The 15,341-nt window shown below is 42.3% G+C and overlaps 1 protein-coding gene across 2 annotated transcripts in view; it reads right to left on the bottom strand.

Moving 5' to 3' along the window:
* ARHGAP6 (Rho GTPase activating protein 6) overlaps positions 1 to 14,841 on the bottom strand; it is an 807,277-nt gene extending 792,436 nt beyond the window's left edge. Inside the window, exon 1 of one of the 2 annotated variants that reach the window (XM_073664708.1) lies at positions 13,969 to 14,841. In XM_073664708.1, coding sequence (XP_073520809.1) covers positions 13,969 to 14,511 — 543 coding nt within the window. In that variant the 5' untranslated portion in view covers positions 14,512 to 14,841. The remainder of the gene's footprint in view (positions 1 to 13,968) is intronic. The other variant, XM_073664706.1, reaches the window with a different exon arrangement.
* Positions 14,842 to 15,341: the final 500 nt, after the last annotated feature.

The following is a 15,341-nucleotide window of genomic DNA, read 5'->3' as shown; positions in this document are numbered from 1 at the left end:
CAGCTTCCATATGCTTATGCTAGAATTTGCCTCATCCACCTGAAGACTCTGCTATAGCAAGGTGACTAATTATCAACCTAGGAACTGCCGTTTCCAGCATCTAACTTGTATGTCCTGGCTCATTCCTGTGAATATTGGTGCTGTTCACACTTTAGTATCTTCAAGGAAGGTACCTTATAATGAACTCATACCTTTTTATACTGATGTTCTTCGCAAATTTGTCTCTGGAAGCAAAGTGCCTTATAATGAATTAATTTATGCTAATATTCACGCTGTTCACACATTGGTCTCTGCAAGCAAGGAACCTCATAAAGAACTCAACTGTTTATACTGGTGTTGTTTACACTCTTTTCTTTCAAATTAAAGTACTTTACTAACAAATGTATCTCTTCTAATAATGGTGCTGTTCACACATGTACCTCTGTAAGCAGAGTACCTTATAAAAAATTCATCTCTATTAATACTTTACTACTATCCTGCAGTTCACCATATTCCTGCTACAAGCTGCTGATTGCATGCATCTCTGCTATTATTCAAATCCCTGCTGAAGTTCCAGATTGCACACATCCTGGTTTTACATCATCTGGTGCTTCCTGCTCTGTTTACCTGTTTGCTGTCCTGCATATCTTGCTGTCCTGGTCCTTGCTGATCTACGTGCCATCTGTCAAGATCCACTCCTTTGCACCATCGTCTCCAGTGCATGCTGCTCATCCTATAGTTTAGAAACTCCACCTCACCAGGTGAGGTAAGCCTTTAACAATGGCAAAACTTTGGCCACGGTTTAGATACCACAGTTATCACAAATTGCAAATCATCACATACTATCCTCAACCTTTAAACAAGCAGCACATAAATGTTTTAAAATCAGGATTTTGAAAAGTCAATAATTTAAAAAGGTGTTCCCTTCATAGAATGTAATATGGTATCACTAAGATATGCTAAAACAATATAATTGTTAGAGGTTTGATCCTTGGTACTATCACCATTCCCAAAGGAACAGTTGCTCCTTTCATTTTTTTTTTTGTAAAGTGCTGTTCCTGTCTATTTAGTGGTCAATAAACTGTAACACAGTTTTGTACAATGGATTTTTTTGAGATTTTCCAAATTTTGGCTAAAATAGAATTTAAATCTACCCTAAGGCAAGCAAGTTATTTGTCCTGCAACAGTCTCTATAATACAGGTATATGGATGGCTGGAGTCTGCCGTAATACAAACTCTTTCCTTTATAAGCTATTTATTTCCATGATTACCAAATGCCCTAATAGGGCATATGAATATGGGTTGTCTCCTTGGGACAATCATTTTAATTCACTCCCAGTTTCAAACATACATGCTTTTTTATCAGTGGCATAACGTACGGTATGTCTTAAGGAAATTGACTTAAACCTTAGAAATGAACATCTCTCCTTTTGAAATCTATTTACAGCTCCACTTGAGACCTTGGGGATCTAATGTTGCGCTCTTGGGGAAAGGCTACATTTCTTCATCTGGGATTCTGGAATCTTTAAACAATGAAAAACATCACAAACCTTCACTGTACTGTCCAAATGTTATAGTATAGTTTGTGGTATTTAAAAAAGTCACTTTACACACTGCACCACATAGTTCTGCATTTTACAGGGCATGCTATTCTTGGCCTATGTATATATCTAAAAACATGTAAAAAGCTCATACCTACTGGTTTTATTGCAACTAGGACAAAATAATATGGCCCAGATTCATCATTAGTATTTTTTTAAAGTCAATTTTCTTTTTTTGTCTTGTATTAGTTACCATTCTTGATGCCAAATTCTTCAAAATGGCGACGTGATCCCTGAATTTGGCGCCAAGCTTTTTTTTTTCTGTCTTGAATTGTTTTTGTGATTTTTCGACCTAAAAAAGTTACATGATTTTCAAAATGCCACACAAAATTGTGTTAAAATAAAGGCGTAGTCAAAAATATACCAGGAGGGGACTGTGGAGTGGAGTTGAGCCAAGTTGTGAAACTTTTTAAAAAGTTGAAATTGATGAATCAGGCGAAAACATCTGGAATCGTTAAACTTTGCCCACAAAGCAGAAAATCCAAAAAAAACAGGAGAGCACATATGAAATAGACTTAAAAAAAGGTGCAAATAGAATAATGAATTGGGTGCAAATGGAAAAAAGGCATAAAACTAGACATAAAAACAGGCACAAAGGCAATGAAGAATAGAAGCCTATGACTGTCTTAGACCAAATTGCTATCTGAAAAGAACAGAGTTAAACGGTGCACCAGCATGGTAAATTATGTGTATTTGCATTTATCAAATTAATTGTTTTCATATGATAAAGTGTTGCCCTTGGACAGAAAAACAGTAATCAGAAGAACCTAAATCTGCAATGACTACTGCATCCTTGCCTGAATTTTTCATATGCTATATAAGTGCAATATTAACAATAACAAGTCACCTGCCTAATATTTTGTAGATAGTGTGCCAATATGCCCTTTTGTAGCACTAAATTAGGTCTGGCCCATTGAAGCATGGATTCCATCAGACCTGTGAAGGTGTCCTGTGGTATATGACACTAATATGTCAGCCCCAGATTCTTTAAAGGGGTCGTCCCACGAACGAAGTTAACTTTAATCAATAGATCTTGGAATGAAAATAAGTTCCACAATAGGATGTGTTAAAAAAATGTTCTTGAGAACATGTGCTGAGATAATGTTATAAATGTGCCCCTGCTGTGTACTGTGTAATGGCTGTGTCTGACCGTACAGGAACATGGTCTGATCATATCACATCTCCTGGACAGGGGAGGATGCAAAATAGTATACAGATAGGACAGATGCTGGTTTCCCTGCTTATTTAAAAAAACAACAACTTGTTTTACCTCACAGAAAGAATCAGCTGTGATCCCATGCTATAGTATCTGTATACTTTTTTGCTTCCTCCCTGTCCAGGAGATGTGGTATTGACGCGCCCCCTGGGACATATTCCTTTTTGAGGGGAATACCCGGCACCGGATCAGATGGGGGGTTGTAGTCTCCGAGCGGCTGTGACCCGGTCCCGTGCCCAGGGCGTCAAGCTCAGTGTGATGTGGCAGTTCTATAGATGTTGCTAAAGTTCTTTTGTGTCGACTACGCCACCCGTTGTGATGCGGTCACTGTGGCCGCCGCTGCAGCAGGGTCCGCTGAGGCTGATGGTGGATGCGCAGCTTGGTGGGATCACCCCCAACGGGAGGGGTATAGCCTCAGAGGGGACAGGCGCAGAGGATGGGGGTTGTGGTGGTGCGGTGCAGCCGGCAATGAAGACAGACTCGGGTTGTGCAGTTAAGGGTGTTTACTTACTGCAGATGTTGTACTGGTCACTCCAGCTGCTAGTGACCACCCGAGCCGTGCTGCGTCCACCAGGTCCTGGATCCAGCCAACCCCCAAACAAGTCCGGAGCGTGGCCCTGAGCTCTCCCTCTGTCCTTTCTTCAGCCGTCCCCACCAGTGATTCACCTAGGTCCAGCTCCCTCGGGCCTTCTGTTGGGACACCCTTGGCCCTGGGTTCCCTGACCCTTCACGTGGTGTGCCTTCGGGGTGAATGTGGTGGGTGACCGTGGCAAACGCTGCCCACGATCTCCGGTCTCTGGCTAGGGATTGTTTTTGCCCCCACCAGCTTGGGTTCCGGTACCCTTTTGCTGACTCCTCACCCGGTGCTCTAATTTGGGTTCTTGGGTCCCTTCTGTTTTCCCCTCTGGGTACTCCTTCTTTGCTCCTCTCTCACTCAGGGTCTCTCTCTTGCTGCAGGCTGACTTCCTCTCTGCTTGCTGTCTGCTCCTCTGCAGCTGTCTTGCTCTCTGCGCCTGACTTGTTCTCTGCATCTGACCCTGATTCTAGTTGGTGCCCACCTTATATATCCCTCTATGTGTGAGCTCAGGTGACCAGCACCCAATGAGCTCCTATCACTACCCAGACTGCTCCCCCTATCTGCCCCTACACTACATGGGATGTACCACCCCCCTCCCACTCCAGCCAGGAACAGGCTCGGTTGTACCTGCACATTTCTAAGTGGGAGTACCGTCGGCCTGCTCCTCTGAAATGGGATGTATGTAGTGCATGCAGTCTATCTGAGCTCAGTTCCACACTCCATCCTTACCCGGGAGTGGAATATCACACCTCTGGGTTGAGGTGCAATACTCCTGTAGCAGCCGAATCCTCAGGGTGCTACAGTATGATCAGACCTTGTTCCTGTACAGTCAGACACAGCCATTACACAGTAAACAGCAGGGGCACATTTAGAAAATTATCTCCGCACAGGAACATTTTTTAACTCATCCAATTCTCAGATCTATAAATAAAACAGTACTTTGTTCATAGGACAATCCCTTTAAGTCTCGTGAGGTGGGGTTACCATAGATTAATAATAGTAATTTTATGTATATAGCGCCAACATATTCCGCAGCACTTTACAATTATGCGGGGACATGTACAGACAATAAAAACAATACAAAGTAACACATAGTTCACCAGTTACTGGAAGAGTGAGGGCCCTGCACGCAAACTTACGATCTATAAGGAAATAGATTGAACTTGTTTTTTTTGCACACATTCCAAACATGCACAATTAAAGAGAGATTTGGGGACTTTGGAGACCAAGTCCTAACCTTGAACGGTTTGTCATCTTCCTCAAGCCATTCTTTAAACAATTTTTGAGTGCTACGGGACACTCAGTACTGTTGCCATTAAGGTTTGTATTTGGTTTGAAATAATGTAAAGGTAAGTGGCACGTGTCAAAGTAACATCCACATAAATGAAAAGACAAAGCCTCCAGCAGAACATTTCCCAGAGCTTCTTCCCTTAGTGCATCCTGGTGCCGTCTCTACCCCGGATAAGTGGAATATATGCCCTCAACTGTACAAGTGATGTAAAATATAGCGAGATTCAACGGACCAGTCAACCTTTTACAATTACTCAAAGGTCTAGTCCTAATGTTCACATTCCTAATGTAGGTGCAGTCAGCAATAGACAAGAGTCAGCAAGAGCACTCAGACAAGTCTGCTGCTAAGCGATATGCCACCTTTCTACCATAGTCAGCATAACATTTCTCACCAAATTGTCCTACTTTAGCCCCACTGTTTGATTGTAAAAGACTGCTAAGGATATAGAGGAGATCCAGCTCAAGATGGAGTAAAAAAATTCTAGACTTTAATGGGGTGCGTTAAAATAGTGATTTCTGGTGCAGCTTAAATAGTGCACCTACATTTCTGGTGCAGCTTAAATAGTGCACCTAGATTTCTGGTACAGCTTAAATAGTTTGAAGTTCCAGGTGAACTATGAGACAAGGAGGTACCGTATTTTTCAGACTATAAGATGCACTTTTTTCCTCCAAAATTTTGGAGGAAAATGGGGGGTGAGTCTTATAGTCCGAATGTTGGTGGGGGTGTATATATATGTGGGGTATGGGGGGAGCGGTAGCGGTGGAGGAGCGGGAAACAGGAGGCAACAGCCGCCCGCTGCAGCTTATACTGTCCCCGCTGCTAAAGAAAATGAATATTCACTGCTCCCCACGCCCATGGGGCGCGGGGAGCACTGAATATTCATGCTCCTTAATAGAGGCACACAGTGTAGCCGCGCTGCGGCTCCTGCCGGAATCGCCTGTGCCCGCTGTTAAAGGGTATGAATATTCAACCTCTCTCCACGCCCATGAGTGTGGGGAGGGGGTGAATATTCATGCCCTTTAATGAGCGGGCACACGAGTTAGCCGGCAGCAGCAGGAGCCGCAGCGCGGCTACACTGTGTGCCGGCTATTAAGCAGCATGAAGTTACTGCTCCCGACGCACACAGTCCTGGCGTGGGGAGCAGTGACTTCCGGAAGCTGATCTCTCCTTGTGAGCCAAGCATGGCAGTGACGTCATGCGCGGCTCACATGGAGAGATCAGTGCAGGCAGACAGGACGCAGCGCTGGAGGAGAGAAGAAAGGTGAATAGGAGTGTTTATTTTTTTATGTGCAGCATGATAGGGATGAGGGGGACCATGCATACTAGGATGGGGATTAGGGGTGCCATGCATATCAGGATAGAGATTAGGGGGGACATGCATACCAGGATAGGGATTAGGGCTGCCATGTATACCAGGATAGGGATTAGGGATGACATGCATACCAGGATAGGGATTAGGGGTGCGATGCATACCAGGACAGGGATGAGGGGTGCCATGCATACCAGGACAGGGATGAGGGGTGCCATGCATGCAAGGACAGGGATGAGGGGTGCCATGCATACCAGGATAGGGATGAGGGGTGCCATGCATATCAGGATGGGGATTGCTGTGCCATGCATACCAGGACAGGGATTAGGGGTGCCATGCATACCAGGATAGGGATGAGGGGTGCCATGCATACCAGGACAGGGATGAGGGGTGCCATGCATACCAGGATAGGGATGAGGGGTGCCATGCACACCAGGACAGGGATGAGGGGTGCCATGCATACCAGGATAGGGATGAGGGGTGCCATGCACACCAGGATAGGGATTAGGGGTGCCATGCATACCAGGATGGGGATTAGGGGTGCCATGCATACCAAGATATGGATGAGGGGTGCCTTGCATACCAGGACAGGGATGAGGGGTGCCATGCATACCAGGGTGGAGGGGTCCCATGCATACCAGAATGGAGGGATGCCAGGCATACCAGGATGGGGATGGGGGCCACATATAAAAGGAAGGGGGGGCATATATACCAGGATGGGGGATATTGTCAGAATTGGGGGACATTACCCCTATACCAGTGTCAGCAGAAGACCCCCTGCCCCTTAAAAGTGCATCATGACCACATTTTTTGCTTACATTTTTTTATTTTATTTTCCTCCTCTAAAACCTAGGTGCGTATTATGGTCCGGTGCGTCTTATAGTCCGAAAAATACGGTAATCCATACTGTGGCTCTTCAGTGAAATGAATGCATGGAATAGTTCAATCAATTGCTGATTTAACTGATAGGGATATAGAGAAGATCTAGCTCTAAGGGTTTGATGTCTATTGCAGTAGCTATGTTCCAGGCTCCGGAGAACGTCTTGCTGCATTGGTGAGCTGACTTTTTCCCTTTTTTTGTTACTATTGTAAAAGACAGGTTATCTTTCCCTTCCTATTTGCCAGGTCACCATTTGTATTCCATTTGAACTCTTGGTAGGTTAGTCATTACAGTTTGGCAGTAATCAATGTCAATCATTTCCCATTTTCCTTACAGTTTACTTGCTGCCAGACTGTCTAGTCTAGGGTCTGTTTATATGGACCACTCAGTGGCATCAAACGACCACTGATCGGTAAGCCTTTATTGATTGCTGGTTGTTTAACAGCCTTTTTACACAGACAGACCGCAGTAAATGATGCACACTGAGTGATCTGCGATAGATCGCTGCACATAGGCTGCCCTTGTTCTTGGCAGAGCGAGTCCTGGTTACACAGGATGATGCACCATGGAGAAGGTTGAAAGGATCATTTCACACCATAAATTAGTGTTTTGCTCGTTTATTGTGTGATTGGCAGTCAGTTTACACTGAAAGAGTTATTGTGAATGAGTATTCTTTATAACGCTTGTTTCACAGAACTTTTCAGTGTAAATTCAGCTCATTTTATGCAGTCTAAAAGACTTGGTAAGTAAATCTTCCCCACTGTGTCTGTTCCGACATGTGCTGTATACTCTTTTGTACACTTTATTCTTCATAATATACTCTTTAATCCTGATAAAGTTGATTTAGGATTCAAGCATTGTTACAGAATTTAACTCCTAGAAAAGTTATTAAGGTAAAACACTGGTGGAAGCTGAGCAAACAAACAAGTTACTGAAAGCCCTGGGCACATTGAGCTAATCCAATCATTTTAAAGTGAGTGGTAGCAAGCAGTGTTCATTAATAATACATCAACCCTGAAATTAAAGAGCATCTCTACATTGTTTCTTAGCAAGTTTATTAGACAGATTTCATCCCACACACTTTTACCTGCTGCTTATCAAAGCAATACAACTACAATTTGACTGCCAAAAAAACACAAATCCTCAACAAGGATGCGGCTTTATTCAAGTAATTCTAAAAACAGGAATTAAGCTGTCCACATAGTCCAATATTTCTGGCTAATCAGTCAATAGCGCTAACATCAGGGATAAGTAGTAATTTCTAAGCCCAGAGACTCCTACAGCCCAAGATGTCTGCCTGCTATAGTCTTCTATTTTCTTATTGAGTGATTGAGTGAATGTTGCTGTTTGGTCCCAAATCACTTTACAACTTTTAACAACATTATACAAAATGACAAAAGATCCTGCTTACATGGGACAATTTTGTCATGCATGCAATATTCTTAAGGGGAACCTCTCAACTGATTCATGCTGCCCAAACAAGGGCAGCATGAATCATTGCCCAGAGGGCTTTTTCCAGCACCACTCTGGGTGATTGATAGGTCATTCGCTTTTGAAGAGACCCATCAATTACTTGCTGGGGCGCTGGGAGAAGCCAGGCGAGGGTAGCACCGGACTAGTCTTGTCTCTGGGCGAAGTACAGTATCTCAAATCAAAGACATCTCATTCTGAAAAACTACAAATCTGACCTATGTTGTAAGAAAAGACTGTTTTTTTCTCAATATTCAATAGAAAAGACATATTTCTGCCAGCAGCCTCTTGGATTGGCGACATGCTTCATGTTCATATTTGGAGAGTCCTGCTGAGCAAAAGATGGTTTGTGTATCACTTCAAAAGACAAATGCTGCTGTGAAGGGGCCGCATAGTCAATGTTGCTATTAAGATAGTGCCCTTGTTCTTTTCACAACCTACACACATTACATGCGTAAAACAGAATTGGTGGTGTTTATGTCTCTGGAAATGCTGCAGAATTCCACTTGTCCTTGAAGATTTAGCAATTCTGCCAAAAGGATCTCTTACCTTTCCCATAACTTGGAGAGCAATAATAAAGGGAGCTGGACAGCAGCTACATTTTCCTCCAGGATGTATTTCTGCCGAATACATTACATTGGAGGTTCCAGAATCGAGCTGGGTAATTATTTTCTATAAAATCTGGCCCATGAATTTAAAAGAGAACCTATCAGTTATTGTATTTTTACAACTCTATCCCAAGTTGTATGAAAACTGTTTTCAAATTATACATTTCTAGCATTTTTCAAACAGTGGTCATTCTTGACATCCCCAAATATTTTACAAACATCCCATGGACTTTGTCTGGATTTAAAGTAGTTGTGGAGGCTTGGGGTTCAAGTCTGCAGTCCTTCTATATGACTGCAGACTTGTGAAGCCACACAGCGCACAGTGAACACTGTCAGGATTCTCCAGTTCCCGCACTGGGAGAAAGTGGTCATGTGACCGCAAGTATCTTATATGCATACTTCTGGCCACATTTCGACTAGACGTGGTCGGCTCACTTAATTCACTTGTATTAAGCAAGGTCGCGCACGTCGGCACGTGACTGCATGTAAGCAAATTGCATACTTGTGGTCACATGCTCGCCCACTGCCAGCACCTGAAAATCCTGACACCATGCAATATCCTCACTGTGAGGATTCACAAGTCTGCAGTCACAGAGAGTATGGATGGACTGTTTACTAAGCTCAGCAAAAAGATTCGCAGGACCCTGGTCTGGCATCCATGTCGAGCATCTGTTGCAGCCGGACAATGGCAGTTCGAACTTCCATGGTAGGTGCTCAAATGCAGCACTCTGGTCACCTCTTGAGATTACTAGGCCTGCTCAACATCATAAATATATAGAGTGAATTTACAATTCAGACATTACAGAGTTACACATAGTTCCCCTATTCACACAAGAGGAGTGAGGGCCTTGCTCACAAGCTTAGTATCTATGAGGAAATAGGGATGACATAAAAGGTAAAAACTGCTTATTTAGTATGGTCCAGCCATCTTTTATAATAAATAAAGGTATTCATGTAAAGCTGTACATACTGGTCACCAGACAATATCTGTATACTTCCAGATACAAGATGCTATTGAGTGCACAGAGCGTGCGGCAAATTGATGAAATAAAAGGACAAGGTTATGAAGACAAATGTGAGAAGGGAGGAAGTTATAAAAGTTGGATCAGTGAAGCGATGCGATAGGCCTACCTAAATAGATGTGTTTTTAAGGGCCCACCTAAAATCATGAACACTGGGAATTAACCTCATTTACTAAGGTAGCGCATTTCAGAGAAGTGGTGCAAAATAAGAGAAGTCTTGAACATAGGAGTGGGAGGTTCGGATTATCAAGGATGCTATTCTTAAACTATTGGTCAAACGAAGACAGTAGACAGAGATGAGGGAGGAGATATGGGACGGTGCAGCACTATGGAGAGCTTTCTAGTTGAATTTATGTTGCATTCTATGTTGGATGGGCAATTAGAGAAGTGACTGGCACAGGGTGAAGGTATCGGTGTACTCATTGTACAGAAATAGGAGCCTGGTGATAGTGTTTGGAGTAGGTTGTGGAGGGAAGAGTTTATTAAGAGAAGGACTGATTAGACGAGTTACAGTAGTGAAGATAGCAATGAATCAAAGTGGATGCTTAAGGCTATGTGCCCACGATGCAGAAATGCTCTGGATTTTTTCCTGAGCGTTTCTGCATCTCCCTGGCAGAAAAAAAGCATGCGGATTGTACATGCGGATTGTACATGCAAATTGTACATGCGAATTGTACATGCGTTTTCCTGCCAGGGACAAGCGGATGTGAAGCGTTCTTCACATGCATTTCCGCATGGAGGTTGACAAGAGCTTTCCAAGCGATTTTAGCATCACTTGGAAAGTGCTTGTCAACTTGGTCACACTATATAAATCCATGCAAACGGCATGGATTTATATACTGTGACCTTAAAGAATGGTAAAAAATAAATAAATAAATCTATACTTACTTTCCAATGGCCCCCGCAGTCTTGCTTCGCTCCGTCCTGGCTTGCCGGCAGCTCGCGGTACACTACACTGAGGGACCTGCCGTCACATGACTAAATGACGTCACCGCAGGTCCTTCAGTCCACCGCGATCTGCCGGCAAGTGAAGACAAGGAGACCGGGGGCCATCAGAAGGTAAGTATAATGTATATTTTTTATTTTATTCTTTTTTTTACAGGTTCTATGGTACCCGGGTCCGGAGGAGAGTCTCCTGTCCTCCAGACCCGGGTACCATCCGCACATTGAAACGCATGTAATCCGCATGTACAGATCCAGTGATGCAGAATCCAAGCGTTCCAATGAAAGTCAATGGCGGCGAAAACGCAGCGCTTCCGCAAAATAATTGGTAGTGCTGCTGATAACCCGCAGCGGAAATTTCCGCAGCATGTGCACAGCACATGCGGATTATTATTGGGGAACATGGCAGACCCTCTACCAAGCATTTTTTAAGCATTTCTGCAGCATTTTTGCAGCGCGGAAACGCTTAAAAAACGCATCGTGGGCACAAAGCCTAAGAGTTTTTACAGTTTCCATGGTAAAAAAGGGCAGAATCTGGAGATGTTTTTGAGATGCAGGTAACATCAGTGTGTGAGTGATTGGGTATATTGTATGAAAGTCAGATACCATCACAAGAGAGCAGGCGTGCTGCCTGGGAGTTATGGTGGTACCACATACAGAGATGGAAATATTAGATTTAGGAAGGTTAGTGAAGGGAAGAAAAACAAGAAGTCAAAATTTGTTAGAGACAAAGGACAATGAACTGTATTTTGTTATGTATTATTTAAACCAATACTGGAGTGTCTACTGAGAACTTCACATAGCAAATTGTTGTCTTGCTGTCAAATTATTATTTTTTTAACCGGCAGCAAAAAAAAAAAAATTTGGGTTGAGCATCAAGGCCACTTCTCCTAAGTCTTGCACATGAGGTCATTAGGTAGTCTTTAAGGGCTCCGGCAAATATATATTTTTCAAATTATTACTAACATATAACTTATAACATCACAGGACTAGCTTCACATTGCATGACTAGCTTCATAACGTATTCTGCAGGGCCTATTATGGTGATATGCGTTTTAGCATTTTTTTATTGATTAGGCCAAAACATTTAAAATAATATTACAAAATCACAACCAAACACTATAAACTGTCTATAAATACAGCTATATTGGGAAATTCCCAGAATTGTAAAAAATGAGAGATACAAGCTATTCAAATAGTAATACCCAATTCAAGTGTGATATAGTCAAACAGTATGAAGGTAGTTTTCAGCTAATGTTTATGATAAAATAACATATACATCATTGCAGCAGTCTATGTTTAATTCCATTTTATGTACTCACATAAATAAGCCATAAAAATATTACATCGTTTAATCTCACACTAAATCCATATAATGTCTCAGATCCACTGTACCATACATTATATGCTAGTACAATAATACGTAATACTGAGTATACGCAGTAGTGGCCACTTCAGAAAATCTGTTTTATCTGCATGGCATAATCACAACCCTTTATTTGTGCTACTATAACAACCTTTGCAGAACACTTGGGATTTTCTACCATCAGCTGAAAACAAATGGAATTTTCTTTGAGGGTTTTCTTTTGCATATTGTACTCTGTGTAGTTTTAGAGTTCCTTTATAGATCCATAGGATAGGCAGTAGGATAGGTCATTGAATCTTTATAGGACCATCACAGATAGCTAAGCATTGTACTTGGCCATCTCTTGTAGTTCCTAAAGCCCCCATGCACAACAGAAAGCTGTCAGTTGTTGATTGTTCCCCATATACTGGAATGCTCGGCTCATCTGATGGCGGCTTATCTCTTGGAAAACCAAAGGATCAGCCATCGATCATTTGATGTGCTCTATCCTTCTCCCTGCCAACATCAACTGTCAGGAAAGAGTCAGTAGGCCCCCATAGACATTAGACTGACAACCAATATCAGAGGGATAGGCAAAATGTTAGCCTAATGTGGCCTTCTGACTCTGAATAGAGCAGCAAAGCACATACACAATCACAAGTACGTTGGTTCAGGAAATCGAAGAGGAACTCAGAGGTCAAATGCCAACTGATTTAATAAGTAATAACTTATTATAACTAGTAAAACCATTTAAACTGTAAAATATGCTGCTAATAATTCAAAATGTGCAATACATGATCAAATGAAAGATGAAAAACCAATAAGGACAAAAAAAACTGCAACATTACAAAAAAAGAAGTGTGCGGCTATAAACTGGCTCAGTTAGCAATTCCTAAATATCAGAGATTAGGATGAAAACCTATTCATTCTTGACCAGTCTGCAGTACAGTTAAAAGGGAAGTTCCATCTAAGACATTTACGGGATATCCATAACTGTTGCTTTAACTCCCATAAAAGTGAAATGGAGGGAGTCACAGACATACTGTACACGGCCACTTCTCAATTCATTCCTTACATAAATGCAATGAGGCTGGGAACCTGGGATCTGGAGATAGGGGCATCTATCAGACAATTATGACATCTCCTGTGGATATACCATAAGTGTTTGAAGTTGGAAGACCCCTTTAAACCCCTTTGAATAAATAGAAAACATAGAATTTTTTCCAACAAAAGCTGCACGCCCATATTGTTTATGCCTAGCTTTGAGACTGCTGACAGTCTGCCTTTGAGGGGATGATAAGAAACACATTTCACTCACTCACAGTAGACAGATATATCTAGCACATATGCTATCAACTGGTATGAACCTCAGAACTTCCTGCTTGGCATTCAGCCACAAACTGGGATATTTTGCATAGGTTTGCACTAGGAAGTAATGTAATGCACCTTCAATCTTTTCCCAACCCAAACCTTAAGGAATCCAAAACATAAGGTCATCCAGGACAATGTATATCCACTAAGACAAAAGGTTCCACCCTTTTCATGTGGAAAATCAAATCTCTATAACTATCATACCATACATGTACCTAAATATATAATTAAACCTTAAATATTGGCAATAGAAACTCAAAAATGACATTAATGATCATAATAAGTAAGGGTTGACTTCTTTACATACTGTGATCCTGTCCATAAATTATTTGTATAGTAATGTTAAACCACTCTTACCTCACATTTCCAAATGATATATGACTGACTTATCTGGTTCTGCACTTTTTTCTGCTGTAGCCACTTTCTAGGTGAGAAGATACTGTTGGTGCTACCACTAGGGGTTAGAGCCAGAGGGCTACGAGCCAGGAAGGGCAGGTCCCAGGCAGTGTTCCTCTTGATTCCCTTAATATCGTAGTCGAAGTGGAAGCTCGTAGAGGGAGATTTTTCTAGTGGTGTCGTCGGGGTGGAAAAAGAACCATGAGGCACATTTTTTTGTTTGAGTCGCATAGACCTAGATGCGGATAGGTAATCAGCTGATGTTATAGCCATGCTTCCCGACATAGGATAACTTTCTGCCTCTCTCCATTTGCTCGCATGCAGTGGTGTACCATTACTGGAGTTTTCCTGTAGTGCAGGTGCTTGTTCATCTCCTTCGCTGTGGTAATTCCGAATAATTGCAGGATCCAAGCTGCGGGTTTGGCGTAGTCGACTTTTAGAGAGGGTTTTCGCTGTTGGGGATGAGCATGAGAATACGCTGTTCAACAAGTTTTGTGCCGACATCTTTTTTTGTTTGTTTTGCTCTTCTTCGTCGTCTTTCTGAGAAGTAAAGCTTTCACACTCCACTCTGGGGAACTGCAGCCTCCACAGATGTCCTGTCAGATGAGAGCAATGCCAGCAGGCTTCAAGTGAGATTATTCCATCGTGTCCTCCCAGAACAGCATGCTTTCCATAAAGTCTACATCTAATGAACAACTACGACTATGAATACAGAAGCAGCACAGAACTGTTCGGCTTTTCCCCTGTTTGGAAATCCTCAGTCACATTCCTTCATTCATTTTTATAAGCCTCAGAGCAAGAATCCTTCAGGAGAGCTCGTTTACTAAGGATAAGAAGGGGAGGGAAGGACAGAAAGGAGCTAGGATTCTGTCTACTAGCTCTCCAGCCACTCCTCCCAGCATTACTCCAGCAGTCAGCTGTGCTGTGACCTCTCCTCATTTACCTGTATGCTATATTCCATAGTGGCAGTCTATCATAGTAGAAATCTACGACGTTTGCACTACGGATGGATTACTGACAAAATACCCTATTACATTGTGAAATTCTGAATCCCAGTAGCATGTAAAAAATCTCCTTTATCCTCTTCCCGACATGGCGATCTTCCTTTTTATGTACTTGAGTTTTTTCCTCCCTTTCTTCCAAGAGCCATAACTTTTTTATTTTTCTATTTACATAGACAGATGAGTGTCTTATTTGCGTAACAGGTTGTAGTTTTGAATGACACCTTCCATTTTTTTCCACTCAATGTAGTGGAAAACAGGAGAAAAAAATCCAAATACTGTGAAATTACGAAAAAATTCCATAATTTCTGGGGGTTTTTTGTTTATGCAAAA

Source organism: Phyllobates terribilis, unplaced genomic scaffold (assembly GCF_046119375.1).
Source record: "Phyllobates terribilis strain yellow unplaced genomic scaffold, ASM4611937v1 Scaffold_2__4_contigs__length_985480577, whole genome shotgun sequence".
Lineage (NCBI taxonomy): Eukaryota > Metazoa > Chordata > Amphibia > Anura > Dendrobatidae > Phyllobates > Phyllobates terribilis.
Note: the sequence above shows the minus strand (reverse complement) of the source record. Positions and strands in the feature narration are given on the sequence as shown.